Source organism: Labrus bergylta, chromosome 10 (genome assembly GCF_963930695.1).
Source record: "Labrus bergylta chromosome 10, fLabBer1.1, whole genome shotgun sequence".
Taxonomy (NCBI): domain Eukaryota; kingdom Metazoa; phylum Chordata; class Actinopteri; order Labriformes; family Labridae; genus Labrus; species Labrus bergylta.
In genome coordinates, this window is record NC_089204.1 from 5,077,839 (window position 1) to 5,105,827 (window position 27,989).

Below are 27,989 nucleotides of genomic sequence, written 5' to 3' on the forward strand. Positions count from 1 at the left end.
TTCAAAGGTTTGTAGAATTTATTACAACTCCACAATCATAAAGAAAAAGCAGCAGTTACAGAAGTATGTACAAGTCTATTTCTTCTTTTTAAAATACTTGTGGCATCTTTCAGGTACCAGTTTCCTCTTGGCCCCATGTTCAGTCTCTGTAAAGCTGCTTCAAGTGCTCCTTTTGACACCACGTTTGAAGAGCAGGACACACTCGTTCATTTGTCAAACACACAGCTCATGTGAACAGACTCTCCCGGGGCGAGGGGAAACTACAGCGCCCTCTACAGCACAACCTGCTCATCACTGTGCCAGAAAGAGTCAGTGATGATATCCTGTGCGTCCTCCAGAGAGCTCCCTCGCTCTCCACCCGTTTCCCTTTTGTCGTACAGAAAAATGTTTGTATCAGTCAGAGAGCAGCTGACAGACGTGGCGGGGCATCGCAGCGCTTTAAGACCATGAGATCAGTGGGATAGGAGAGTAATGGTGAAGTAGTTAACACTGTATACTCTGGCAATGCATCATGGGAGAAAAGCAGCACCTGGAGCTTGAAGGATAGCTAGGACGCATCATCACCGCGGACTAATGCAGATGTTGTAAACTAACACTGGAGATGTTTGGTACAGACACGTTGTACCACCTCTTAGGGGTTCTCTGCAAATCTCGAAGAATTATGGGATTTCCTAAAAATGTTAAGACACACTTTTCTGCCGTGTACCGTTTAGTTTGAGGCGTTAAAATTTAGTTTTTTTATTCCAGCTGTGCTTGAGTTATTGCTTATGGTCATGAACGTTAACTATCAGCCCACCTCATTTATCCTGCGTTAGGTGTAAGGTGGACTGCGAAAGTTATCTGCAGCAGTTTGGGTCTCCTCCGGCTCTGACCGGGTCCAGCTCGGTCAGCAGACGGAGGCTACGTGGGTGTGGAAGAGGGCTGTGGTGGGGGTCTTGCAGTGCTACTGTAGGGAGTGCATGAAGGTGTCCAGGTTGTACTCTGAGTCGTACTGCTGCTGGTCCCAAAGCTCCCCCAGTCCGTCCAGCACAGACTTCATGGAGGACTTCCCTGAGGTTGACGCTGACTGCTCAGCCTTCTCACCCTGAAACACATCGACACAGCAGACCGATCAGGCAAACAGGAAGGAGGCTCAGAAGGTAACAGCACAGCATGCAGGTAGATGTGTCAGTGTTTGGGACACATGTCAGATGTGTTTTTCAGTATTGAGTTTGATAAGAATCCAAACACTGGGCTTATTGATCTCACAACATGCTCCAATGTGTCCCTCTTCTACATCCTTTTGGGATTTTTGGTCCTCTTTTGTTTGTAGGAATACCTGCTTTAATCGTGCTTTAGGCTGTCTAACTTAATTTTAAGTTATTTATAAAGCTCCTAACTTTAATAGTTTTATACATATCAGCAGGTTTTTGTGTGCATGTCTGCAGCCATGGGCTACAGAAATATTCTGTGCTGTACAAGATATCTGGAATTACTTAAGTTTAATTTTGAAGCACTTCCTAAAAAATGCAGACTAAAGAATATTAAAGAACTTGATTCATTTCTGCAGAAACTGCAGGGCAGCACAATCGATGTGGTAAGAAATTAAACCAGTTTTATAGTACTTGGTTTATGGCTAAAAGAGTTCAAAGAAAATGTGAATGAATGTCCTCCGATCCTTTAGATCCCTCCTTGAAGGTAAATATATTCTGTGTGCATTTAAACAATAACCATAATGCATCCCCCAATAAGAACATATTAAGTCCAAACCTCTGCCTTGTTGCATCCCTTCTGACATTAAAGTTAAAGGTTAAAGTCAGGTTCCTTTTGAATATCGACCAAAACCAGGATAATCAAAGGGAATAATTAAGTCATTGTGTTTTTTCAGAGAATCTCATTTATGTCTTTATAGTAACAGTAAGATACATTTTGCTCTGTCTAATTTTTCTATTTGATTATTAAGATGTGAGCAAACTGAACTTCTGTACTAACAGAGTGACCACATGATGTTTGTTTCCATTTCTTTGTGAGCGATCTTTGACACCCATTAACCCCCCTCAGCACTGTATCTGAGCTGGGACCACCTGGAGGTCTCACCTTGTCCAGGGTGAACAGGTTGAGGAGCTGGTCTGTGCCCATGCTCTGCATGCTGGAGTTGTCTTGGCTGATGACGGTGTTGGCGATGCTCATCTTAAATTTCTGCAGACCCATGATCTTCTCCTCCAGTGTGCCGCGAGTGATCAGCCTGTAGACGTTCACCACCCGTTTCTGCAACACACAAACACACGAGGACACCATTAAGAGAATGGACCAGACGAAAAGGGGACTGAGCCGCCCTGCCAACTTCATTTCACTTGGTTCATTTTGCTTCACTGGTTCCAGACAAGAGCAGCAGTGTCACACAATCCAACACTGTTCAAACAGAGGACTTTAATAATTCATGAGGGAAACAGTGATGAACATCCCATAGTGGGAGACAGTGTTGTAATGAAACCTGAATTTGACACACAATGAGGATTTTAAGGGGACACGGTTCATACTGTTCAAATGAGAAACTGTCTTTAGTGGATTTGGAGAATCCAGTTAAAGAATTATTAATTATCATTATTATAATTTTTATCAGGCTTTAGTCTTTGGTGTTTGATCCACAGAGTGTTACATATATTTGGATGAACTCTTGACAAAAAGTGAACAAAACCAAAACAGGATCTATAGAGAGGACCGGTATGATTAAAGTCATGAAATCTTCTAAATGGAATGGACCACCTTATCTTTGAGGCTTCAGAAGAACAAATTTGAGAAGTGGAAGAAATACATTACCCTCAGAAGCTATAATCACCTATGTGGATAAATATGAGACTCCTTTTGCTTTGAATGAAAAAACCCAATGTCCCTTTCTTATTCTGTTTATACCTTTTTTTTTTTGTACATTCAGAAAAAGAGTCCACAGGTGAAATATTTTATGTCTGATCTCTGATATCTCAGACTCCTGCAGTGTTAATGGTGTGTCCCCCAAAGTGCTGCTTCAGGCTCACACTAAGCTTTATGATGTGTTTTCTCTGTGTGTCCATCAACAGTACCTGTCCTATCCTGTGGGCTCGGTCCATCGCCTGCAGGTCCCTCATTGGGTTCCAGTCGTGTTCCACAAACACCACGGTGTCTGCACCAGTCAGGTTCAGACCCAGACCTCCAACGTGTGTGGTCAGCAGCAGCACATCGATGGACGGGTCGTTGTTAAACCTGAAAGAGACAATAGTTCGATTCAGATCAGAAATATTTCCCTTATCATAAATATGATCCAGCAGTTCATTTCGTATTTCATTAAAAAGAGTAAAAAGTTGAAGGCCCTCACCTGGAGACGATGGAGTGACGCAGGCCGGCCTGCACGCTGCCATCCAGCCTCAGGTAGGTGACCGAGGGCAGTTTGGGCTTCAGCAGGTCGTGCTCCACAATATCCAGCATACTCTTCAGCTGACAGAAGATGAGCACACGATGCTGGGCCACCACTGCCTCAGTGCCGCCCTCTGATCCAACACCACCACCGAGACCACAGTCCAACAGCAGCTGGAGAGCAGAGGACACGTGAGTATCACACTGTTGGAGCCGAGCAGAAAGGAAACAGTGAAGCTGATCTAAAGGAACTTTACCTGTTTGAGAGCTGAGAGTTTGGGCGCGTGCAGAATGTCCCGCAGGCTCGAGTTCTGGCTCGCCAGCTGCTCAGTGACACGTTTGTACTCTGGATGCTGCGGGGTCAGGACCAGGCTCGGGTGGTTACACAGCTTCCTCAGGTACTGCAGCGCCTGCAATAATGGAGAAACAAAATGTACTTAGTACTGACTAGTTGTAGTGGGATGCATCTGCAAAACATAAAAAGGTAAACAATAGGCCTGAAAAATGAGTGCTATTATTCAAACAACAGAGATAAAAATAAAAGAAGACTTCGAGGTACAAACATGAGGATGCTTAAAAAAAGCACATCAACATCGTCAGCTTCTGTTTCTGGTTTACCCTTCGTACCATCTGGAAATAAATATTTAGAAAAAAAGAACAGTGTACCTGGAAGACATGTCCTGTAGCCTTCAGCTTAGGCTTCTCCTCCTCTTCTGTTGAGGCTGTAGAGAGGCTGTCGTCCACACTGGCCTTGGCTCGAGACTTTGCAAAGTCTTCATACAGCTGAACCTTCAGGCGGCAAAACAACATACTTTGAATTATATCATCAACCTCGAAGTAACAACATAGTTAAGTAAGAAAACTTCAGACACGCTGATGGCCTAGAGGTCAGACCCGCCCCATGTACAGAGGATATAGTACTCCAAGTGTGCGCCCGGGTTCATGTCTGACTTAAGGCCGCTTTCCTGCTCTCCTACCTCCCCACTCTCTCTCTTCCATGACCTACTCTGTTCACTGTCCTATCAAAATAAAGGCAAAGGACCAAAAATGTATCTAAAAAATAGAAAAGAATAAAAGAAAAAAGACTTTCCATTTATGTTTGCAGGATAAAGTGGGAAGTCCGGTTGATAAAAACAATACTGATGGCACAAAGAAGATGAAGAAAAAGTAGTAGAAGAAGGAGAGGGAGAAGAGAAGAAGGAAAGAGAAGCAATCAAAGAAAATCAGAAGAAAAGGAGGATGAGGTAGGAGAAAGATGTAGGTCTACTTTCAGTTAAGAGAAGCAGAGTTCACACGTACCTGTAGAGGACTCAGGTTGCAGTAATAGTCCTGAATGATTTTAGGAGGAAGGTCCTGGAGGACGTCCTCCTTCATCCTCCTCAGGAGGAAGGGCAACACCTGTCGATGAAGCGCCTCCATCGCAAGGACACCTGGCAGGAGAAACCAGCATTAACTACAGTCAACTGTGCACGAAGCCAGATCTTTAAATCTAAACCAAGCCACACCAGTGACAAACTTTCAGAGACCGAGAGCTGACGTACCTGCTTCCTGTTCCCGTGAGGAACTTTTGGCGTCCCGGCTGGCCAGGATCGGTTTACCGTAGCGAGCAGCAAACTGTCGTTCCGTTCCCAGGAAGCCTGGCATGAGGAAGTCGAACAACGACCAGAGCTCCAGGACGTTGTTCTGGGATCACAGAGCAGAAAGATATTCATGGTCTGACTCATCACTACACAATGAAAGATCTTTTTTATTTTCCAAATACATTTGATTGCCAGGTGACAGAGCCTCACCTGAATGGGCGTTCCTGATAAGATGACTCTGAAGTTGGCGGCCAACTGCTTGATGGCTTTGGAGAGTTTGGTTTTCCCGTTTTTGATGACATGACCCTCATCAAGGATGCAGTAGTTAAATTTGATATTTCTACAATGCAGAGAGACAGAACATTAAAAACTGAGCACCGACTTCTAAAACACCATCTGATGTTAGGACAGGAGTGAGACTCACCTAAAAAAGTCGATGTCGTTCCGAACAACATCGTAAGAGGCGACTATGAGATTGTGTTTCTTAACTTGATGTTGTAACCTGGAACAGAAAATGTTTGTTTAGGTCCATGAGGACTTTTAAGAGAACACGTTCATCTTATGATCACTGATCCAGGCTAACTTTAAACAAAACTTTATTTCACTTTGTTTATTCAGCTCATAAAGTCTGGAGTGGTTCAGAAATGGAGGTCAGAAATGGAGGTCAGAAATCTCTGCGTTTGTATGAAAGCATTTTTCTTTCCAAAATAAAAGTCTGAGTAATCTTCTTTACCGCATCCGTTCTGTAGGAGGTCCGGTGTAATGCAGCGGGTGGAGGTACTCTTTAGAGCAGAACTTGCTCACTTCGTCCACCCAGTGTCCGGTCAGCGTGGGCGGACAAACCACCAGAGAGGGCATGGGGCTGCAGTCAGCCGCTTTAGTCTTGGCGTACTCCTGAGCCCTGAGCAGACATCACACATACAGATGGCTGAGTCCGGTTTACTCACACAGCAGCTCGAACATTAAAGAGCTTTTTAAAAACAATGAGATCAAAGAAGTGTTGATGTTAAAAGTGTCAGACTGTTCTTTATGAAGAATTTTCATGCACCGGTTTCTGCCCTGTATTATAATTTCATGATGATTATTTAACCCCTGTCCTCTTGCGTTTGTAGGAGTAACTGTTCTAAATGTGCTTTAGGTCTTCTTACTTGAACATAAGTTATTTCTGAAGCTCCTGCTTTTAATCCTTAGAACATTTCAAAAAGTGTGTTTTTAATAAATCTGTCGCCCCAGGCTTTAGGAGTATGTACAGCAAATATGTCATTTTTTGGGGGGATTCTGATTTATTTCTGTGACGATACTGTCAGGGCACACAATCCATGAAGTCTGAAGGTGACCTAAAAAAGAATCGTGGTTGATGTATAATAGCGGGGGTGAAGCGAAGCTCGTACTACTCCAGCCTAGGAATGTCCTCAAACTCTCTCTCTCTCTCACACTCACACCTTTGTGCAGGCTCACTGTCGTCAGAAATAAATAGAAATCTATTCACGTTTTACAAAATCAACTCAAAAAGGAAATTCCTCTTTTTGTTAAAAATCGCAAGACAACTTTTTTTGGAGCAAACTTAAATGTGAGTTTGTTTTTTTTACTGTGACTATCAGTTTTCAAAACCAATGTTCTTAATGTATTTACCAATAAATAAGGACACATTTTGAAAACATTATTTACACAGCGCGTGATTCTACTTTTGGAATGAAAACAGAGACAGTTGTCTTTAATGACTAATTGTTCATTTCCTCTGAATTTGTTATGAATTTAAGTCATATACAAATGTATAACCTTAACTCCCATCGTTCAAATTCAGACCCATTTCTTCAGTTTTAATTTCAGCTCACTTTAAAGTTGAATCCCACAGAATGTGTTTTAATAACCTTTTTTCTTTATGATAGCAGACACATCAAGGCTCTTTGCCTGAAAGTATTAGGAGTTTAAAGCTTTCTGAATTAAAGAGTTCAATGGGTTATAAATGATGCCAACATGTCACATCCTTTGTATATTATGAAGGAGACTGAGTGTTATTGTTGTTTTGACTTTCAGGTTTTTTTGTGCTTCAGCACACTGATTCGCCCTCTGAGTGATGTTTGGACCGCGTACCTGAGGTAGGTATCTCCTGCCAGGATGCAGATGGACTGCAGCGTCTTGCCGAGGCCCATGTCATCACACAGGATCCCGTGCAGCTTGTATTTGTTCAGGAAGGACAGCCAGTTCACTCCGTCCTGCAGGACAACACAAGCATACACAACTGTAAAAAAACAAACAAACTTAAAGAGATAAAAAAATAGCCAATCATCTGACAGTTAAGGTTGACTTGTTGACGCTAGTTTGGTGACCAATAGAAGCATATTAGCTTTTTACACTGCTACATTGAAGTGATGGACGGTCAAAGCAGACGCACACAACCCGTCTGTTTGTCTGCTCCAAATTAAAGATGTCAAGAAGACCGTTCGTTGTCTGCAGAAAAACCTCAGACACGACATGAAGAGCCTCTCGGTCAAAAACCCGACATGTTGTTTAAATGTGACACAGCCTGAGCCTCCTTCTGATTTCAGCCTAAGGAGTTTTTTTTTTTAAAGGGAATAGTGGACCCTGACACCCACCTGCTGGTACTTCCTGAGTTCAGCTTTGATAGGAACAGGGATCTTGTAGTTCTCCAGTTTTCTTCCATCTAGTAGTTGCTCCAGGAAGTGGCGTTCTCTGGCCTTCTGCCGGATCAGGTCTGCGGACATGGCTGGAGGGTCAGGTATCCCTGCCTGATTGAGAGAACAGAAAACTTTAGAAGCAAAACACTTGGTACATATGAAGTGGTGTTCAGCAAGGATGCAATCAAACCATTTTGTAGAATATTAATGTTGCATAAAAACAAAACTGCTGCTAAATATATATACTTATTTATATTCCTATATTTCCACACTTGATTGTGTTTAAGAGCAAATGTCCCCCCGGGGGATTAATAAAGTATCTCTGATTCTGTGTGTGCTCGTACCTCTAAAGGCAGCAGGCGGATGAGTGTAGCAAAGCACTGTGTGGCCATGAAACGGATGCTGTCACTGGGGTCACTCATACGGCCCAGCACGGGTACAACAAGCAGCACGATGTAGGGCACGATGTCCACATCCAGCTGCTCCATCACACCTGGACAGATGTTAGTCAAGGAAAGAACTGAACAGGAATACTACAGCAACAACTTCAAGGGTCAGTCGATGATATTTACACAGTCCTGTTTAAACTAATCTAAAATGTCACACTAGCTGAAGCCTTCAGCAGAAAGACCAGATTTATGGTATGTATTTATTTATTGTTTGTGTGGTTTTCAAATGTGCCCAAATTGATTTTATTTATTCCTCCCTTATTTGTATTTTTTTTATATTGTTTGTGTTGTACTACTGGCTGTAATATAAATTGCTCCTCTGGGATAATAGAGAAATTATTTAATCAAATCTAATCTAGATTTTTCAATTTTGTCGTGCATGCTATTCCCCACTCTCTCTCTCTCTCTCCAGTTTCTGACTCTATGTACTGTACTATTGGATTCATTTTCTATGTATTCCAGTGCTGCATTACAAATTATTGTTGGTTGAATAACATACTTTTAGCTTAAACAAATTTTGATCAGATCATCTCTATTGTAAACTTTTAACAACTTGCAAATCACATCTCCTCTTAGCATTCTTTGTACTTTGTTTAAAAAAGGATTCCAGACATCTGTAATGAAGTGCATTAGAACAGGATGTTTATTTTAGTCACTGTTTTTAGGATACAGGCTAAAGCCTCGATGGCACCCTCCTGTTTGGTGCAGTCCCCGATTGCTGCTAACCAGGGGAGCACACACTCCAGGAAACTGTTCATGGTCTCCAGCATGGCGATCTTACTAAACACGCCAACACAGCGTGCCGTCATGTGACGCACTGCTGTGTATGGGTGCTGCAGGCAGGTGAACAGTTGGGGTAGATGCTCCAGGAGCTACAACAAAAGCAGAAACAGAAATGATAAATGTGCTTTCTTTGTAGGATAAGCAGGGTGTGAGTCTGTGACTAGTGGTGTCCCCGATGTTATGCTGTATTGAGATACTTATAAGAACTTCTTCTTTGAGGCTTCATTGTTATGCCATTAACTTTAAGACAAAATGTTTTTTGACAGTCTAACAACAATTTAACAACTATGTATGCCTTAAAATGTATTCCGACTCCATGTTGAGTACTATTTATTGAGTTGGTTTGATACTCAGCCACTAACGTGATCTATGAAGACTATGTTTGCATTATCAGAGACAGTGTTGATTTTAGCCAGCAAAAAATTATGCTTTGTCTAAAGCAAGAAGGTGTATAATGAAAAGCTTGTCTAAAACATTCAGCTTTGTGAATACAAGTCCCCGTTTCAGCCATTGACCAAATCTCCCTTAATCTAACAGGTGGTACAAAGGGAGCAACAGGATGCTGACTCAGTTCACCTAAAGCACACTGCAGTTACTGATAATGACTTTTTTAACTGTTGAATATTAATATGGTTCAATTGATGATGCTATAGAAACAGTGTAGAGCAGAATTGGAGGAGCGGCAGTCTTACCAGAGGTTTGAGTTCAGCAGCCATGGCTCCAGCCATGACTTCCAGCACTTGTAGAGAGTTAACCAGATCCTGAGCTGCAGCATCTCCCCTCTCCAGCTCAACTTGCCTATCTAGAACACATGAAGAAGACATACAGGACTTATTAGCATCAAGGCTAATACCAACTTCTACACCTTTAATAAGAAGTGCAAGTAGTTGTTGGGTCTGAAAAGTGAGGGCAATGAGGGACAGCCTTTTATTAATTCATTTATAAAAATAATGTCAAATTAGGGAACAATCCCAAGGGTTAAAAAATGTCACAGATTGCATACATGATCCTACTTCTCATTGGAATATAAAATATAAAAAAAAACAAGATTACTGTGTCTTAAACTTGTTTGAAAGACTAATTCACAAACCAAATGGAGCCACCTCAGTAGCTCACCCTCTTCTCTTCATATTTAGGCCTTAAAATAAATTTACATTGGAAACAAATCTGGACAAACCAGTCCCTGTTTATTGTTTTTGATCCATGAAATCTTTAAAAAACATTTGCTTTTCCCCCAATTAAAGCACCTTGCTGACATTGCTCACACTAGCAGATAACTTAGTCCTAAACAAAATTTAGCAACCACCTGTGTTTCACATCAGCGAGTATTACAGATTTTGAACACAAAAATTTACATTTCAGACAGATTATTTGAGATTTGTGTGGACAGTTGTTGCTTTGGTGCTGTTAAAATGTATTCAATCAAATCCACATACCGAGGCTGTAACCTGCTGTCACCACAGTTCTCAGAGGTCCCACTGTGCTCTCCCACAGGTACGGCAGAGTCGTGGTGAAGTCTGCACCAAAGTGCCGAGCAATAGTCGTCAGGGAGAACTCCGACCCTCGTCTCTGAATGAGGAAGGGTTTCTTGCTCTGAAGAGGAAACAATTCATAGAGGAGAAGATCAACACAAACTGAGGTCATAATGAGCTTAATGTGAAGATCTGTACTTTAGAAGTCTTCTTTACCTCGTCATTATCAGTGCTGATGGTGCTGCCTGGAGGGAGCTCAGTGCTGGGGGTCTTTGGGGCTTTAGGGGCTGGCCCTCTTTTACTGGTGATGGCAAACGCTGCCTTTTGGTGGCGGTACAGGGTGATGATCCCTCGTGTTTTGTTTACCATGTGATGCATGCCGTCTTTCTCCAACCCACAGCCTAATGACACAAGGAAGACAGAAAAAAATCCAGTCTGTATTAGGACTTTACTGAATTTAGAATTTCCTCTGTTTTAATAGCTTTGGCTGTGGAACTTTAAATCAACACTTTTGAATATTTGACGCATTATAGTCACATGAACACATGTCAATAAGGAGCACTAAGCTACATGATTGACCTATTATCGAGAGGTTTGGGAAGACAACAGTTGCATTAAAATATTATCAGCTAATGCACAAAATAGAGAGAAAGTTTCAAATTGTGTATAATTGTTTAGTTACTGTTATTAAACTTTTGAGCATTTTGAGAGACATTTTACTTTTTTTTTTAAATCAGATAGTATTCTATTTAATTTCTAAACTATATACTTAATTTTGGCAACCAGAAAGGAGAGGATGCCCTTTTTATCAAAAGTTTTAAGTTGGTGTTGAGCCATGCAAGACTGAGACAGACTGCTAACTTTTCTTTCAGACTGTTCCTGGTTTAACTTTGTCTTTTCAATGTGAAACCTGGTAGCCAACATTTTTCAATAAAATTTGGAATATTGCGCGTCTTTAAACAGCTCTAACCTTTGGAGTTTTCTTGTGTTGGGGGCACGGGGCAGGCAGATGAGGGTGTGGCTGCAGAGTCCACACAAGCAGAGGCACAGAGGTTTTTGATGATCTTGGGATTGGGGCATGGCGAGCGTCCAGCACACTGCTGCAGCAGCTTAGCTGTGAAAGAAGCAGCGTATCCCTGAATCAGAGCGTTCTCTTCTCGCTTTATTGACTCCATCAGAGGTCGGACCAGCGGGTTGAGTTTGTCGGGAAGAACCTGCAGGTTAATGACTGCACAGGCGGTGAACATGTGGACACGCAGATGAAGCTGCTGCCATTCTGTGCTCGTCTCCAGCACTGTGGACTGAGCCTGCTGCCGTTTACTGTCCAGTGCCTGCCACTGTTTGGAATTGACGTTCAGAGCTCCCGTCGAGTCTGTAAAGATGGTGGTTACCTAGGGAACAAGCAGAGGGAGAGGGGGTGAGTCTGGAACTTAAACAAATTTAACTGAGGAACAACTGTGTGCGCCATACATTTACAGAAAATGTCAGTTCAGGACAGAAAGATCCAAGATGAACATTTCCCAAGTCAGTCATCTTTTCTAGTCCAAGTTAAGGATAGCAATTTTATTTTATTGCATTACAAAAACGCTTAAAGTCACTTAATTTAGGACTACTGCCAGTAAAAGGTTTCTGCATCATCTAATCAGACTCTGTGTTCTGACATGCATGTGTGGCTGTACCTACCAGGTCGTTAGCTTGATCAATAGTGAAAACGCTACAACTGAGGCGATCCTGCAGGTCTATGTTGGATTCAGCTAGCAGTGCAATGAGCTGCTTGCATTCATTCTGCATGCGTGTGAAGGGGATGGCGATCTCATCATAGTACAAGTGCTCAGACAGAACAGCCAGAAGACGAGGCTGCACCATGGACGACACCAGCTGACAATCCTGAGAGAGACATTAACGCTTTTTTGATTATTTTATGCTCAAAAAACATCCAAAAAGTACCAAAATTTAAAATGACTCAACCATTAACAAACTGTTCGTCTAAGCTTTTCACCTTCTGCAGTGCAGCCCACTCACAGAGCACCAGAGACACAGCTATGCGCTGCAGGGCAGACTTGGAGTTAAGGTGGAAGAGCAACAGCTGGCCCAAAGACTCAGCTGGTCGCATCTCCTGTGATGCAGCATTGAGCTGAGGGTCACAGATACACCTACACAGAGCTCCCAGCAATCTGGAATACAGACAGAGAGCAGCAGAAACACTTTTAAAACTTTAAGCTTAACATGGTTCTCTTTATTTACTGAGTGGCAGCCACATGTTCAGCCAGGGATGAAAACTTTTAATTTCAACAGTAAGAGTTTACCTAGCAGCCATGAGACGAGCTCGCATCACTACATAGTCTCGTGTCAGCGAGTCGTCTGCCACAGTCTCTGCTCCTGCTATGTACTCCTGAACCGTTTCCTTCACCAGGATGGTACCTTGGCGGGCCTTTGCACCCATCTTATCCTGTTAGGGAGAGACAACATGAACATCATTAAGTCTAACAACTTCAATCAAGTTAGGGATGCTCAATGTATCAGGCCAAAACATTTTCCATCAATATTGGCCTTACATATAAATACAAGTATCTGCTTATGTTTTGTCCATTATGTACCTAGAGTACAACTCCTACTTTGCTCACTACTACTAAGCCTTTCTTAAAGGACCAATATGTAAGATAACTACTAAATGAAATGAGAAAATGACCTTACTATATAATCAGAAATTAAGGAAACATGCTATGTTGAAGTGCTTTCTTGTCTAACAACAATGCAGCAGCCAGTATGTCCTTGAATTTTATATTCTGGTCCTGAATGCTCTTCTTCTGTTTTAACCAGAGAAGGTTTTGACATCCCTAGGTTTGCCAATCAGACAAGAAACCAACAGGCGGTATTTTCTAATTTCTCCTTCAACGGAACATTTCATACACTTTTTTTTTTTTTGAAATTGACTTGTTGGGTTGAATGCAGCTTATCTGATGCATTTTTATTTCCTCCTACAGATTTGCTGAAGATCTGCTGACTGGAAAACACACCCAAGCAACCTCAGTTTGATGTTTTGAGCGATGTTTCGAAGACATGCATAATATTTGCATGAACTTCGAATCAGAAACATCCCATGGTCCTTCAAAGGTCATACTAACCCTTTAAGACGTATTTATTTCAGTCATTTGATAGTTTGGATCAGATGCATTAAATGGTTTATAACAAACATGGGTATTTATAAATGCAGAAATAAACGACCTTTTCTTAATGTTAAAGCTAAGATAATATCACTTTCACAGGTTGGTCTGAATGAAGAATCATATCCAAGAAACCAGTCACTACAACACCACATTAACTACAGCCAGAAATTATCAGCTGAGAATTAACAGAATTCATATGTCTCAGTCTTGTATGGTAGAGTGAAATAGCCCTGCCTTGGAGCGAGACTTCACTTCCAGCAGCATGTTCAGGTCTATGGGAATGTGTGAGGCCTGCATCATGAGACAGAGCCAGGCACCCATCCACGGACAGCTGGCTGCTACCACGTACTGCTGGGGTGCCTGAGACAGCAGCTCCATCCACACCTGCACAAAGACATGGGAAAGGGGAAAAAGTGAGAAATGTACATTTAAAATAAATGGAAAATTCTTGGGGTGACAAAAATAACTTAGCTTCTGGAAGACTTTGTGTCAGAAACTCAGAGTTTTAGTCACAGACTAAGATGTTACAAAGACTGGAGATTTTGCAGGGTCATTAACTGAAAGAATAAAACTAGATTCCTTTTGCCATGATTTCCCATCATGCACATCGTGAAAATTTTACAACTAAAACTTTTCAGTAGAAACTGGTGGAGCTTTCAAGAAAGCAAGAGCTCCTCTTCTTGACATATCCTCCCCTTTTAAAATCACGATAGAGTGGCCCTCGAAATCCAGAGAACAATAATCAAGTTTATATTCCTGGTTGAAACTTGGGTTTTGAGGGCTGAACTCCACGGTGATGACCGAGAACTTCCCTAGCATACTCTGACAGAAAATGCTGAGTACCTAGAAATCCCCAACCTTCTTTCCTTCTCCACTCTATCCTGGTACAAAAGGGAAGAACATGTCTAAAATGCATTTTGCTCTCTACACAACTCCCCCAGTTTCTCCTCCTATTCCACAGTCCAGGAGCATGTTTACTAGTCTGCAGCTTCCTGTTCGGTGATGGCGACTCCTACTATTACGAGTCCTATTACTATTACTCAAACTACTAAAAGTACAATTTGAATAAGACAAGACAAAAAAAAGTTGAATGACCACCGTGCAACAAAAGACTGAGATCACTGGAGCGGACTCAGACTCTAGCAAAGTTCTCCTGATTTTATTCTGACTTTGAAATCTCCTGAAAAGTCCTTAGGTGTAAGATGTCCTTGGTCATTTTACCCATTTAACAAACCTTTTGGATCAGCTCAAGGATTTCCTCATTGCTCTCCAGTATGCAGGACTGAAATATGTGTCGAAGCATGTCCTGTAGGATGGGGTTAATCCACATGGCACAGCTCTGATGAACAAAAACAGAAAAGGTCTAAACACTTAGGCGAGGGACTATACAAGACTGTCACAAAGTTTAGTTAATTATCAGAATGAGAAAAGAAGAATCAAGTTTATCGCCAAGTAGTTTTACACATACAAGGAATTTGTTTTGTTTTTGGTTTAAAAAAAAAAACACAAACATGGATGTACAATAAAAAGTAGAAAGTTAGTATGCAGTAATAATCCTAATGCATATATTTTTTATACCTTATTTAATGTTGTGTGTATAAGGATGCTATATATATATATATAACATGAGTATCCAGTTGTCTTCAGTCAAATTTACCTGCTCAGCTTTAGAGAGCAGTGTGAAAAGTGTCTCCAGCGCTGCCCTTCTTACTGATGATATCGTGTGTCTCAAAAATGGCCAAACCCGAGGAACCAGGACTGTTAATGACTGCTGCATGCTGGAGTGGACAACAGAGCGTGTCAATATGAATACAGAGTCAGGAAAGGGCCCTGCAAGGTCATCTTTTAAAATACAACTGGATAAAAGAAAGCCTCGTTAGAAGATTCATACACCTACACAGACTGAAAAGGTCAGCCATGATATTAGGAAATTGTGTGAAGCACGTTTGCTCAGCCGTAAATCAAGTTCAAGTGAAGTTCAGCCAACCTCTTGGCACAGAGCTGATATTTAGCTTAAAACAGAATTCAGAGGAGACCTTCAGCTAAATGACAACAGATGAGTCAAGTCACTTCAGTCTATGTGAAGGACATCAGCCTTAATACGCAATGACACATTTTGCAAATCCCATTATGACATGTCCTCTATGACTACAGTCAAAAATGAAGCCAGCAGAGCCTTGAGCGACCACTTTCCCCATTCATGACATACAAATTAACACAAATAACTCATCCATTTAAATTACATTGAGGCTGTATAATCAGGGACGTGGGTGCTTAGACTGGCAGGTGGGGGTTGCTGAATGTATGAGTCATCTCAACTGGACACGTCAGGTTTGAGCCTTTAGGGGCAATTTCACATGTAAATATTAGCACCACCACATACGAAGCAAACCATACTGGTCTGGAAGTTCTTCCAAGAAGTATGTGCTCCTGTTTGTCCAATGTATGGTAAGAGTGTCATTTGATTTATTTCACATGTTAGCACCTGTTATCTTAGCATGTGAACTACCTAATCAAACCAGCCAATGGCGTTTAAATTGTTCAACACTGGAGAGTTACCCGGTGATAATGTCCTGTATATTTTAAATAAATTGAATCTTTTAAAGATTGAATTGTTTAGTACCCCACCAAGAAGGCTTCATACTTTGTATTTAGTAAAGCTGTAAGAACGAATGTTATTCTTAATAAATATGAAATTTCTGACAACAATTCAGGGCCTTACCTTCCTTTTCACGACACTTGATTATAAACACTTCTACTTGTTTTCCTTTGCCTCTCCTTTTGTTCACACTTCATATTGCAGACAGTAGCATCTATTTACTCTGTGACCTTCTTTGAGACCAACCTGCACTGTCGGACCTGCGGGTAGGTGAGCAGAGAGGACAGCAGTGTCATGATGCTGTTAGTAGAAGCTGTGAGGTCGTCCAGGTCTAAAAGGGAATCCCACAGTGTGTTCACTATGAAGGGCACCTGAGACACAAACACAGAATCTAGTTAATTTCAGCCAAAATGGTCAAAATGTGTTCTGTTAGAAAGTCACCTCTGCTGCCTCTCTGACCTTGTTGGGTAGCAGCTGTACCAAACCTTCCACCACAGGGATGAGGGATGATGCTGCCACAGCTCTGACATCGTCATCCAGGTCCTGTAGACCCACAGTGATGGCTGGGAGCACCCGGGGCAGCAAAACAGAGATCAGGTCCTGAGACACAGTGAAACAGACATAATCAACGTGGATTTACGAGATGGAAATGTTTTACAGTTTCACTTTTCCTTCCTCTCTTCCCACTTTTTTTTTTCTTATTCCTGAACATATGGCACTCAGATTTAACATTGTAGAACCTTGCTTTGCTTATTTGACAGTTTATCATATAACCAAAACAGGTGGTACCTGTCGGACAGCCAGGGCATACTTGATCCCGAGCAGGCCTCCATGACGGACCTCCCATTGGTCTTCTTTGAGCAGCTTCAGCAGAACATCCACGGTCATCGAAACACCAGTTTCATTCATATGACGAAGGGCCACGCCGAGGGTCTGTGCACACGTCTCCCTGACAGGAGCCACCACCTGGCAAAGGGAAATGAAAGACAGAAAGCGTTTGGATACATCAAGCTAACACTGCCCTACAAAAATATGTTGTGAGAAATGCTCAATGGAGAATCTTAGATTTGACAAATAATTGAGAAACTGAAAACTCACCTCGTCAGACACAAAATCTCCAAAGCGGTCCAAAGCGAAAACACAGAGGAGCCGGATGACCAGATCCTCTATCCACTCCTGATGCTGCCGCAGCATCTAAGCCATGAGGTCAAATGGTTTGTGTCAGGTTTGAGTCACAATTAAAGCTTTTAAAAAAAAAAAAAAACAACCTAAGAAGGGTTAGGATGTACCTGTTCTGAAGTGCTTCCCACCAGTTTCCCGCCGCCAGGACCATGGGACTTGAGGATTTCTCTAAGACCTGTGCCTGCACCATGACGAATCTGTAAACAAACACATGCAATATTATTCTTTCTTCTGTGTTCACATTTACTTTTCACAGGTGTTAAACCCCTCCTTTGTTCAAGTCTGCATTGTTTGTTTATTTTTACCTCCCATGAAGGATTGAAGAGGTCATTACAGAGCTCCTCACAGAAGCTCTCCAGAGGCCACTCGTTTGCCTGAAGAGAAAGCAATGAGACATTAGAAACATACATTAATTTTCTACAAATGACCATGTAAAATAGTATGCAAGACTTGACATTAATAAGCTATTGAATATATTTCTGATTACTAACCTCCTCTGAAAGGCTGGAGTTATCTGGAACGTTGTCGATTAAGACTTTATTCTCTGATGCTGGTTGGTCGATGACGACGTTTGTGGTTTTTCTCCGTTTCTCTTCAGGTTCTCCCTCAAAACTGTCATTACTACGAGGTAGAGGGACACAAAGAGAATCGTTTAATCTTTAGAACAAACGTAATAAATAAAGGCTCAGATCTGTAGAGATTAAAATTGGGCCAGACATTAGAACATCTCAAGTATTTTGATATTAACACTATGTACACTCTTTTTTTAAAGAGCCAGGACTGATCATTCAGATCCAGAGTCATTTTTTCCGAAAGAGATGAAGACGAGATAAGTCCCACTATGCATGTTTTAGACACAGTTTGTATAATCTGACCTCTTTTCATTTGAGTCCACGTCTCTGGATCTTTGTTTGGCCACCAGCTTGGCCATCCTCTTCGCCTTGTTCTTCTGTCGATTGCTCATGCCTGGTCTGAACTCTGAGTCGATCAACTCAGCAGCTTGAATCGGCTGAAAGTAAAACAGAGGATTATATAATTTAACTCAACACTTTCAAACGCCATCAGATACATTATGACAGGTTTTCTTATCAATTATTTCCAAAAGCCACATTTTTTTTCGAGTATCAATCCAAAGGCAAACATTTTCATCTTATTTCCTCCTACTGTGTCAGGAAAAACTTTAAGAGCCATCATTCTTTTCATAAAAAAAATAAAATCTAAAACAAGTATTAGTGATGTTGTTGGTAATTGTCTAGTCTGGGAATCTAAAATCTTCTGTTGAAGGTCATAGAAGAGGTCCAAAAAACAAAGTGTTTGATTAAAAGAATTGGATTTTTCAGATCATCACTGCTTGCTGATGAAGCAACTTGGAGTTCAATATTTTGCCCCAGATTATGCATCCTGGAGGACAGAGGTACTGGTACACCTGCTCTTCTTCCTGGCCACAGTGGATTAAAAATGGGAGGATGCATGGTTTGAAAGTTAAAACATCCCTAATCTACAGATAACACATATCTTGAATGCATGTTAAGCATGTCTGTGTAGTTATGGGCACAGCAGGTAGAATAAAACTCTTTGCTACGTTGGACTAACATTAGCAAAACAGAATATCACTGGTAAGACTGATCTAAGTGCAAGGCAACCGTTGGGTTAATATGTTAAAGGTCAAGAGTCAAGTCCGGGGATATGGTGTAGGAGGAGGTCAACATCAAGTCGAGCACTTTATGTAACACAACAGCAGAGGTCAGACTGGGTAAGATAACTGTGGCAGGCTGGACCTGGCCTGCCTTACAGTGTTCATGACTGTACAATGTAGAGCAGATTATTCAATGACTCACTTCACAAACGCACTCACTGCCTCGAAGTCTCATGTATCTTCAAGCGGTGCATTTGACTTTAAACTTTTTTATCCTCCTGCTCCAAAACCTCTGCAGTTCTTTTGAGACTTATTGAAATCTCCTTCCCGTTAGACCATGAGTAATATTCATGTTTTTTTATTGTGAGGAAATTTCTGCCAGAAACACCATCAGAGTATAAAACCAAATTTTTCATAATGCAACATCTACTGCAGCTACCGATGATGAACACATACATTTAGACAGTTATTATGTGTGGTGTGTTTGAAATCCTTAACACAGATCAAAGCGAAGAATTAAAAAAATATGTCTATTCTGTTGCATTACCACACTGACAATACTGATATTCTCTGCCTTCAAGGTTTAGATATATGCAGCTCCCCAAAATAGAAACTACACACAGGCCAGAACATATGACGAACAGAACGCATGATTCAAGACTAAAACACAAAAGTTTGATTCATCTGAGGCTAAGAAAGAGAACAGAATGAGTCACAAAGAGTGTCAGGCCAAATAGATAACAGCTGAGTCAGGGTGAATTTAAATACATTTTTGGAACAGCTACCACGTCAGGACAAGTGTTTTTGCTGCATTGCACAAAAGGTGTATTAAAACAAATAAGGGCAATTTTTCCTTTGTTCTTTAGCTTCTAGTGATGCACATTTGAGAGCTTACAAACAACCAGATTCAGTTTCTTATCTGACTGTAATGCTACACAGCTGTAGGTAAGAAGGCCCACTGGGAGCGCTCTAAGATCCATAACGGAGACGTTTTATAAAGAGATGCCAGAGTAGAGCCAACTGCATCATCAATGACACAAAAGTCACAATCCTTGACCATTAGAAGTTTCTAGACAATACAGACAGATATCCAGACTGAGAAACAGCTCCGATCCCAGAGCTGAGACAGCTTCATCCCACACAACACAATATTTGGATACTCAAACATTGCAAATGTTTTTGTGCAATTTAGATAGTGCGCAGAAGTTTGTGTAAAGTCATTGATAATTAAAAACAAGAAATTAGGAAATGTTGATACAATGGTATTGAAACAGGTATCGAAACGGTGGCAGTAGGCCAAGAAAGTTCCCCCAGTTTTCTGGCTCCTCCTGTCTCACTCTAACTTTCAGTCAACCTAATGACAGACTAAAAGCTGGAGCTGAGGCCGGTTTTCAGCCTCTTGACAAACAAAGGCTCGACATCGAGCATCTGGTGGCACGATTCAACAGGGCCCTGATGGAAGAACAACATGGAGCCACCACCCTTGAGCCCACTACCTGCAGGGGTGGGCATGGGGGTGCATTGTAGACCAGGCAGAAGGTGGAGGCGGTGATCTTGGCCTGCTGATCCCTGATTGTACTCGTGATCTTGTGCCTTTTTTGTATTAAAAACCAGATAATTCTGACTGAGGTTATTGATTTGAAAAGAACAATCCCATGAGCACTGACAAAAAGCATAGCAGCTCATGGATTTAACAAAATCACTTCACTGCATATGTTCTGACTACCATGTATTAATGTTAGAGCAAACTCGTTTTGTCTACTTTGTTCGTTAATCGAAAACGCACCAGAAGTCGTTAACAGACTGTTATTCAACATTTTGCAAAATGTACCTTTAGAGCCGAGCAATATCCAAACAGTTAACCTACACATTATCCAGGTGGGCTCCATGTGTGAACGCAAACTGCCCATTTCCTACAGACTTTAGCCTGAAACCACCCCGAGTAAAAGGTGTGTGTAATGTAGAGGTACACAGAGGTGTGAACACAGTAAGCAACAGTCTGGAACATTCACCTCGAGTGACTCACACCAAAACCAAACAAGAGTATTTTCAGTTGTGAAAGTGCCTCTGACATAGATTATTTCCCCTCTGTGAGGTTGTGAACTGCAGGTTGTTGAACATGTTAGAGACTGGATGTCTTGAAATTATCTAGAAAAAGGTCAGAGGAAATTTTAATTAAAATGTAATGACTCTTTTTAATGACTATAAAACGTCTTCACTCCTACTCTCCTTAAACTTTACAGTCACTAAGACCAAACGAGTTCAAGCTCAAAGCTTAGAGGTTGAAAAGTGACCCACCACATGGTTTCTGGAACTGGATCCAGCTGCGGCTTTGCTTCCATGGGCTCTTAGTCCACTGGATTGGCAGGTGTAGTCAAGGTCTTCATCATTGAACAGATCCTCTGTGTCCATGCCGATGGCGGCACCCATATCCAGACCCAACTTCTTCTGCAGAAGCTTTCTCTGGCGAGCCAGACGTTCCTTAGGGTCCATCTCACCTGAACACACATGAAAGGATGAAAACTTTCTCGTAGCCGTCGCTATGAGAGGAATACAGAGCATGTAGATGAGAATATTAAACAGTGAAACAGTGTAAGCTAGGAGGCAGCGGTGGGTGATTTGACCTCAGATTCATGTCACAGATGTTTTATTGCTTTTTGCTATAACAGTATTATTATAAAGCGATATAAGGCAATGATGCAATACTCATTTCTGTGCATGAGACCAGAGAAAGATGATTTTATAAGTTACTGTGTTGAGAAGTACATTGTAGCTTGAAACTGAATCTTTGCAGTTTTAAGTTTTGTTTTTTTTCCTGCACAGTTGAGGAGCTACAAATTAGCTGAGATTTTTCATAACATTGTTGGGATTTACAGTTATTGCAAAAATCGATGTTGTGGCAGACCAAAAAATCTGTTTACCGTCCACCCCTAGTAGGAGGTAAAAAAGATAAGTGCTGTAAACATAAAGAAATACAGAAACAGTATCACAAGAAGCTCTTCATTACAAGAAATCGTTCAAACGGTCTTTAACTAAACAGAAGCTACAACTGAAAACAGGTACGTACACTCATTCAGGGGGTTAAAATTCAAATGACCATGAGAAAAGATAGCACGCCCTACTTTGCTTATTCAAATTCATAGTAAACTAACCACACTGGTGGTATAACATAACCATGATCACTTTTTGTTTTCATGAATACTGTCATGATTATTCTCTATTTTGCTGCCAGTTGGAATAAGCTCCAGTGTAAATTATTATTTCTAAGTGGAATACAGCTCATCTACAAACACTCCCAGAAAAGGGATCATACAGTTATATTTAAAACGCTGAATAAAGAAGTTTCAAGGTGTAAAACTTCATTTCCCCAGACACTCTTTCAAATAGCTTCAGAGGCTGCAAGCCACTAACTGCTGCTGACATTTGATCAGCTTAACTTGCAAAGACAGATGACAAAAACGATTAAGTCATATTCATGACAGTAGTCAGCTGGAAATATTTTAACGGCCAGCACAGAGTTAAAGACCCTCAATTAAATTTTTGTTTCGTTTAGCTTTTTGATAGCTGTCAACAACTATCCAGAGTGGAAAAAAGACCAAAGATTTTTCACAATGCTGTTTTGAGATTGATTTATGGCCCAGCACTTATTGTTACATGCCAGTCCAGTTTTTACATATTTTCAAGCAATCAAGTGAGTTTAGGGATGAAGAGTAAATCTGGTGCACAAAGTCTGTTTTGGAAGCTAAAGTCGTGGCAGAATCTGTTTCCTTAAATCAAAAATAATTCCAGGGATGCTGATGGCATAGCAGTTAGGTGACGCCCCATGTACGGAGGCTATAGTCCGAGTTTAAGCCTGACCTGTGGTTCCTTTACCACATGCAACTCCCCACTCTCTCTCCTCCCAATTTACTACTCTATCCACTGTCCCATCCAAATAAAAAGGCCCAGAAATTATACCAAATCTGTTCAAATTCAGAAACAACAGAATACACAATCTCCAGTGATCAGCATTGGGAAAAAAGGATGACCTCTCTCATAGTTAAGGCTCAAATTATTCACACATTCCATCTGCATCCGTCAAACTCTACACACAGAATGACCATAATGTAATGAGGCATCAGCTTTCTCCCTTTGAATTTGTCCGTAACAAAAGAAAGATTCACAAAAGAATCACCACAAACCAGTTTTGTCATCCTGTAGTTCAAACTCAGCCCCGGCAGATCCCAACAGAGAGGCTCCATGTTTGAGGAGGCGGGCGATGTCAAAGTGGTAGAAAGTCAGACGGTCACAGGAGGAGTCCTCTGGAGATAAATCTTCACAAGACTCTACAGGAAACAACCAAGATATGGCAACCAGATAAATGCACATCTATCTCTTTAACCACTTTATGAATCCGTTCATGTCCACACTGATGTATTTAACCAAGAATAAGATTCGTTAGAGGCATTAGAGCAGCTTTTTAAAAACAGTCATGATTTACAGATGTTGTTGCATTACATGCTAAGAAAGTGATTCTCCTCTGTGAGAATCACTTTGTACCACAGCACTTTGTACCACAGCACTTTGTACCACAGGCCCTGGAGCAGTGTGAGTGCAGGCCGGCGGGGGAATAGAGAGGGGGGACAATCATGCATAAGCATGGTAGTGTGAGTGTGCCCTTTCAAGTCTCAAGTCACTGTTGCTTTAACAATATCAATAAAATAGTTCAGTTTCATATTTGCTTAAATTAAAGCTCCTGCACTGCTCTGTTTACAATTGTGCAGCTGATAAACAAAGTGTTGATATTTGACTGACAGAATGTAGGTTGAATGTAAATCTTTTCAACTGAGGTTTAAAACTATTTGACTTTTAGGGCCAGCACTGTTAAACTCAAAGAAACCTTTGTTTTGTGAGTCTTTTATAAATGATGATTCTGAAATGAAAAGTGAATAAGCAGTGTTTTCTTTCTTTTAGCCAAAGAGGAATGAGAAAATCGGCCTCCACTTAATAAGTTAAATTCAACAAATTAGAAACTAACATGACTTCCCGAGCTCACCTTCTTTAGGCCTGGGGGCCGGGTCCCACTCAGGAACATTCCTGACTATGGCTTCTACAGCTTGTCCTGCTGCTATACGGGTGTCCCAGTTTGGACTCCGTAGGTAGGTCAGGACCTTGTTATTGGCAAAATGAAAAAAGGATTACAGATGTGCAGCACAAAATAAAATAGCCTGAAGAGAAGGGCAGAAAGATGTCAAACAAAAGACCTTTCTGCCAGCAAGAATACCACTGTTATAAATGATCAGTATTTTTCATATTTCACAGGGATAACCAAAGATACCCAGAGTGATCTCATCCTATGCAGAAGGAGAGAGAGGTTTCACATGCACAGGAGGAACCTATCACACACACACACCTTTGATAAGAGGTTGTGCAGTTCATGTGGGTGGAGTTTGACTACTTCTCCAAGCTGCTGGGCCGCTGCTTTCCTGGTTACTGGTGTTGTTCCGGTGTCAAGCAGGATAAACAGACGATCAAGTCTAGAACATGCACAAAAAAAAAGATGAACAGAAGCAATATAGAAAATACAAGGCAGAGAACAAACATGCTGGCTCCCCTTCTCAAACTGTTGGTGCTTTACTGTGTACAAACACTGTATAAGCTTTTGAAACCTGATGAAAAGGCCAGAATATATGAAGCATAATCTTTAAATTCACATCAACACAATAAATAATATTCTCAGAAATTGATTGTCCTTTGCAGATGTTCCCATTTGAATGAAAAAAATCATAATGTCTAATGAATTGTTTGGCTTTGCACCGAGGCAGAGCGTCTGATGATCCCGGCCTTTCACTGATGTCATTAGCAGGCTATTAATACAAGTGGTGACTGGATTAGAGAAAGTCTGGGCTTGAGCCTGGCTCCCACTTATACTTAAGATAAACTAAAGAGGAGTATACTTTGCTGAGTAAGAGGACCACTAACATGTGGAATTGTGACAACTGAAAGCGCTAGACAAGTACACCAGAATAACAACGCTTGCAGAAGATAATTCTTAACTGTTTAAATTGTGCAGCAAGTAAGTGCAGAACACACTTTCACTTTGACAGGCTGCAGATTTACATTTGGAAAGATTCCCTTGAAGGTAATTACCACAAGGTCCGCCATAATACTCTTTTGATAGGCTTTAATTCAGGGGACTACAAATGATGTCATAGGCCGGATACACACAGTTACTTTTATATCATTATGCAATAAACAACTTAAATAATAGAGTGTTATAATGAAACCTTCAAACGACAATCAATACTTTCTTTGTAATTAAAACAACAATCACATGAGGGTTACTACTGCATTTCTTTTTAGGTGATACGTCAGGTGTTCTGTGCTAACTTAGTGTATTTCCTTTAAATTGAAATGTTTGCATGCAACATATGCTTTACCCAATGACCAATCTTTGACCCGGAAAACTACATTTACTTCAACACTACTAATTTATTTCAAATAGGGGTTTAAATATTTGCTGCAATTACCAACTTGTTCTTGCCCTCTTGCCATTATCCGCCCAGCACTTTAATTTAAGGGATAGACAATAGGAATTTAAAACCGAAGGTGATCTTTAACTAGTCCATGTTTACGATGTGTATTAATGCTATTATAATATCTAATCAATTAAGGCTGCACAATTAATTGCAATTTTATCCTGAATTTTCTCTCATTAAGTTAAGTTACTTTATGCAAGCAGGCATTGCTTTCTAACTCAGCATTAGGGCTGTCGCGGTAACCCCAATTTGTAATATTGCGGTATAAACAAGCCGACTACAGGAGTCGGCTGCAACTGCTTCACTTCAGCACCGGGCGCTGTCTGCAGCGCAGCTCTGTGGCGGGAATGTTTGTATTCTATTCTGTAGAATAGAAATTATAATAGAATAAAGAATAAGTACCAATTGAGGAAGCACAGGGAATACATTCACAAATATAAATATACAACATGTTCTTTGTTGAAAATATTGCAATCTTTATGCATGATTCTCAATAAGACAATGCTATCCAGTTTTTCCAAAATATATTGCATAAAAGAAAAGATATCGCAGTGTCGCTTTTTTTTCAATATCATTCAGCCTAATTTATACATTGATCCTTCTAAAAAGGATCAATAAACCTAGTCATCAAACAGGGTCCTTGGTCTGATTACCAACATTAATAAACTTGTATGATATAATTTGATCCAATATCGCTGTGCCATCTAACTCTGCCTCACTACATAATGCTCACTTTCTATTAGGGCTGGGCAATTAATCGAGTTTTGATTTCAATTTTGTCTTCTCACGATGAAGGAAAAAAAAAGGGAATTGGGATAAAACTTTTACTGCACAGCAGGCCGTATTGCGTTTGTTTTGTCCAAAGGTTTTGTTATGTTTGTTTCAACGCATTTGTTGTTAATATTTTGGCCAAAAGAGTTAATCACTACTAAGTCAAAAACATGGTTAATGTCATTGTATTGTATCATTATTATTGATGATTGTTTTTATAATTTTTCACTTTTTTATTGTCATGCATTGCTTGTTTTTCAGAGTGTTTAAGTTTATTAAACACATGTGATGATGCAAATGTTGTAAAATCAACAAGTAATAGTGTCAATAATCGTGATCTTATATCAAGCAAAAATAATCGTGATTATGATTTTTGCCATAATCGAGCCACACTATTTTCTACTGGCACTAAGGATGTAACGATTAATCGTAAAATCGTGATAAATTGATGCAAAGATGTCAAAATTCCCATCACCCATCATCAATAATACAGTGAGCGTTGGCAGCTGCAGAGCAAGTTTTAGAAATTGAGGACGCACCACCGTCTTTTAAATCGGAAGTGTGGAAGCATTTTAGCTTCCCCGAGACAGAAAATCAAAGAGGTGAGAAGATAACAAACGAGACAGAAACTGTGTGCAAATATTACAAGAAGACAAGGAACTACACAGATAGCACAACCTACATGATACAGACTTTAATTAACACCACAATGAGAAGCTTCAATAACCTCCCATTGTTGAGAGAACAAAAACATTAAAAGGCCAATCCAAAGACAAGTGGGTTTGTAGTCTCATTTTGTAAAATAAATTGTATCGTGAATCGTATCGTGAGTTGAGTGAATCCTTACATCCCTAACTGGCTCTGTTAGAAACATTATTTCAACTACATCTTTGTTATTGAGGTTGTAGGTAGTGTGTTGTTTTATTCTGAGAGCTGTGCCTCATATTTAAATAATAATAATAATAATAATAATAATATACAGGAGATAGTAGATAACCCTTGAATATTATGCACTGCAGAATAATAGTTACTCTCAAAGAAATACAAAAATGTTATCTTTCTTATGGTCCTCAGAAGTTCTATGCTTTTGTTTGAGATGTTACAGCCTAATGAAGGGTCTAGTTAGTGACACACAGACAGTCAGAGGTCTGATCTGCTGTGAGTAGAGACTCTCACTATTTAACATGAATGTGTCTCTTCCTTCTTCAGGGCAGAGAAATGTGATAGGGCAGGTAAAAAAAAAACAAGCCACTCCGGTCTCCTGCGAGTTTTAAATCAGTCAATGAAACAGTGAGAAAGTTACACTGTGAGGTTACACTGTGTTAGCATGTTGGCCTTTCTTTGACAAGTCAAAAGCGGGTGTTCGCATGTTAGCCCGCTAATTGTATGCAAGCTAGCCCACCTGACTAACCCGTTAATCTTACCTTGATACAGCCATTGTTGATTAATGTGTTGCCCCACATTCAACAGGCAGTCAGTGATTTCGAAACTTTCTCCTTCTTTCTCTCTGCTGTTGAACGTTTCCAGACAACAACCAGCACGTTATTAGCTGGTTAGCAGGTTAGCCGAGGCCCGGAGTGTCCTGGCGGCTCCGCGGACAGAGAAACACTTCAGCACCGACTCATGGCTTCAAACTTCTCCCTCTTGTCTCTTATCTATCTTCTCACACGAAACGTCGTCAAGCATCGTACGCATATCAATCGGAAGCTCGAGTTACCCTTCAGAACTATTCGAGGATAAATATTTTAACCTGATAAGGTGTAAAGAGTTATTTTGTTGCACGTTGGGGGCAACCCAGAAGACTGTTTTTATACGAGGAGCCAT

General features: G+C 40.8%; 1 protein-coding gene across 1 annotated transcript; it reads right to left on the reverse strand.

Annotated features, from left to right (window-relative positions):
- On the reverse strand, nucleotides 1-27,989 carry btaf1 (BTAF1 RNA polymerase II, B-TFIID transcription factor-associated). The gene is made up of 38 exons (XM_020653274.3): nucleotides 27,590-27,989; nucleotides 24,269-24,392; nucleotides 23,912-24,026; nucleotides 23,058-23,201; nucleotides 21,175-21,374; nucleotides 18,116-18,249; nucleotides 17,732-17,861; nucleotides 17,546-17,614; nucleotides 17,348-17,437; nucleotides 17,157-17,252; nucleotides 16,848-17,024; nucleotides 16,518-16,658; nucleotides 16,305-16,429; nucleotides 15,117-15,237; nucleotides 14,694-14,798; nucleotides 13,694-13,843; nucleotides 12,599-12,741; nucleotides 12,292-12,466; nucleotides 11,976-12,179; nucleotides 11,263-11,683; nucleotides 10,509-10,693; nucleotides 10,257-10,413; nucleotides 9,513-9,622; nucleotides 8,708-8,909; nucleotides 7,933-8,081; nucleotides 7,547-7,699; nucleotides 7,044-7,165; nucleotides 5,683-5,850; nucleotides 5,374-5,451; nucleotides 5,160-5,289; nucleotides 4,911-5,052; nucleotides 4,669-4,799; nucleotides 4,036-4,158; nucleotides 3,627-3,779; nucleotides 3,332-3,543; nucleotides 3,060-3,219; nucleotides 2,077-2,247; nucleotides 1-1,084 (listed from the first exon to the last, which is right to left on the reverse strand). The coding sequence occupies exons 1-38, from the start codon at nucleotides 27,601-27,603 to the stop codon at nucleotides 944-946; spliced, it is 5,565 nt and encodes a 1,854-aa protein (XP_020508930.1). The 5' UTR covers nucleotides 27,604-27,989; the 3' UTR covers nucleotides 1-943.

Excerpts from the sequence above, each read along its gene's own strand:
- btaf1 (XM_020653274.3), bottom strand. Across the intron at positions 8,910-9,512 it reads CTGCTGAACTCAAACCTCTG|CTCCTGGAGCATCTACCCCA; the intron begins GTAAGACTGCCG and ends CTTTTGTTGTAG. Across the intron at positions 3,544-3,626 it reads AACTCTCAGCTCTCAAACAG|CTGCTGTTGGACTGTGGTCT; the intron begins GTAAAGTTCCTT and ends TCTGCTCTCCAG.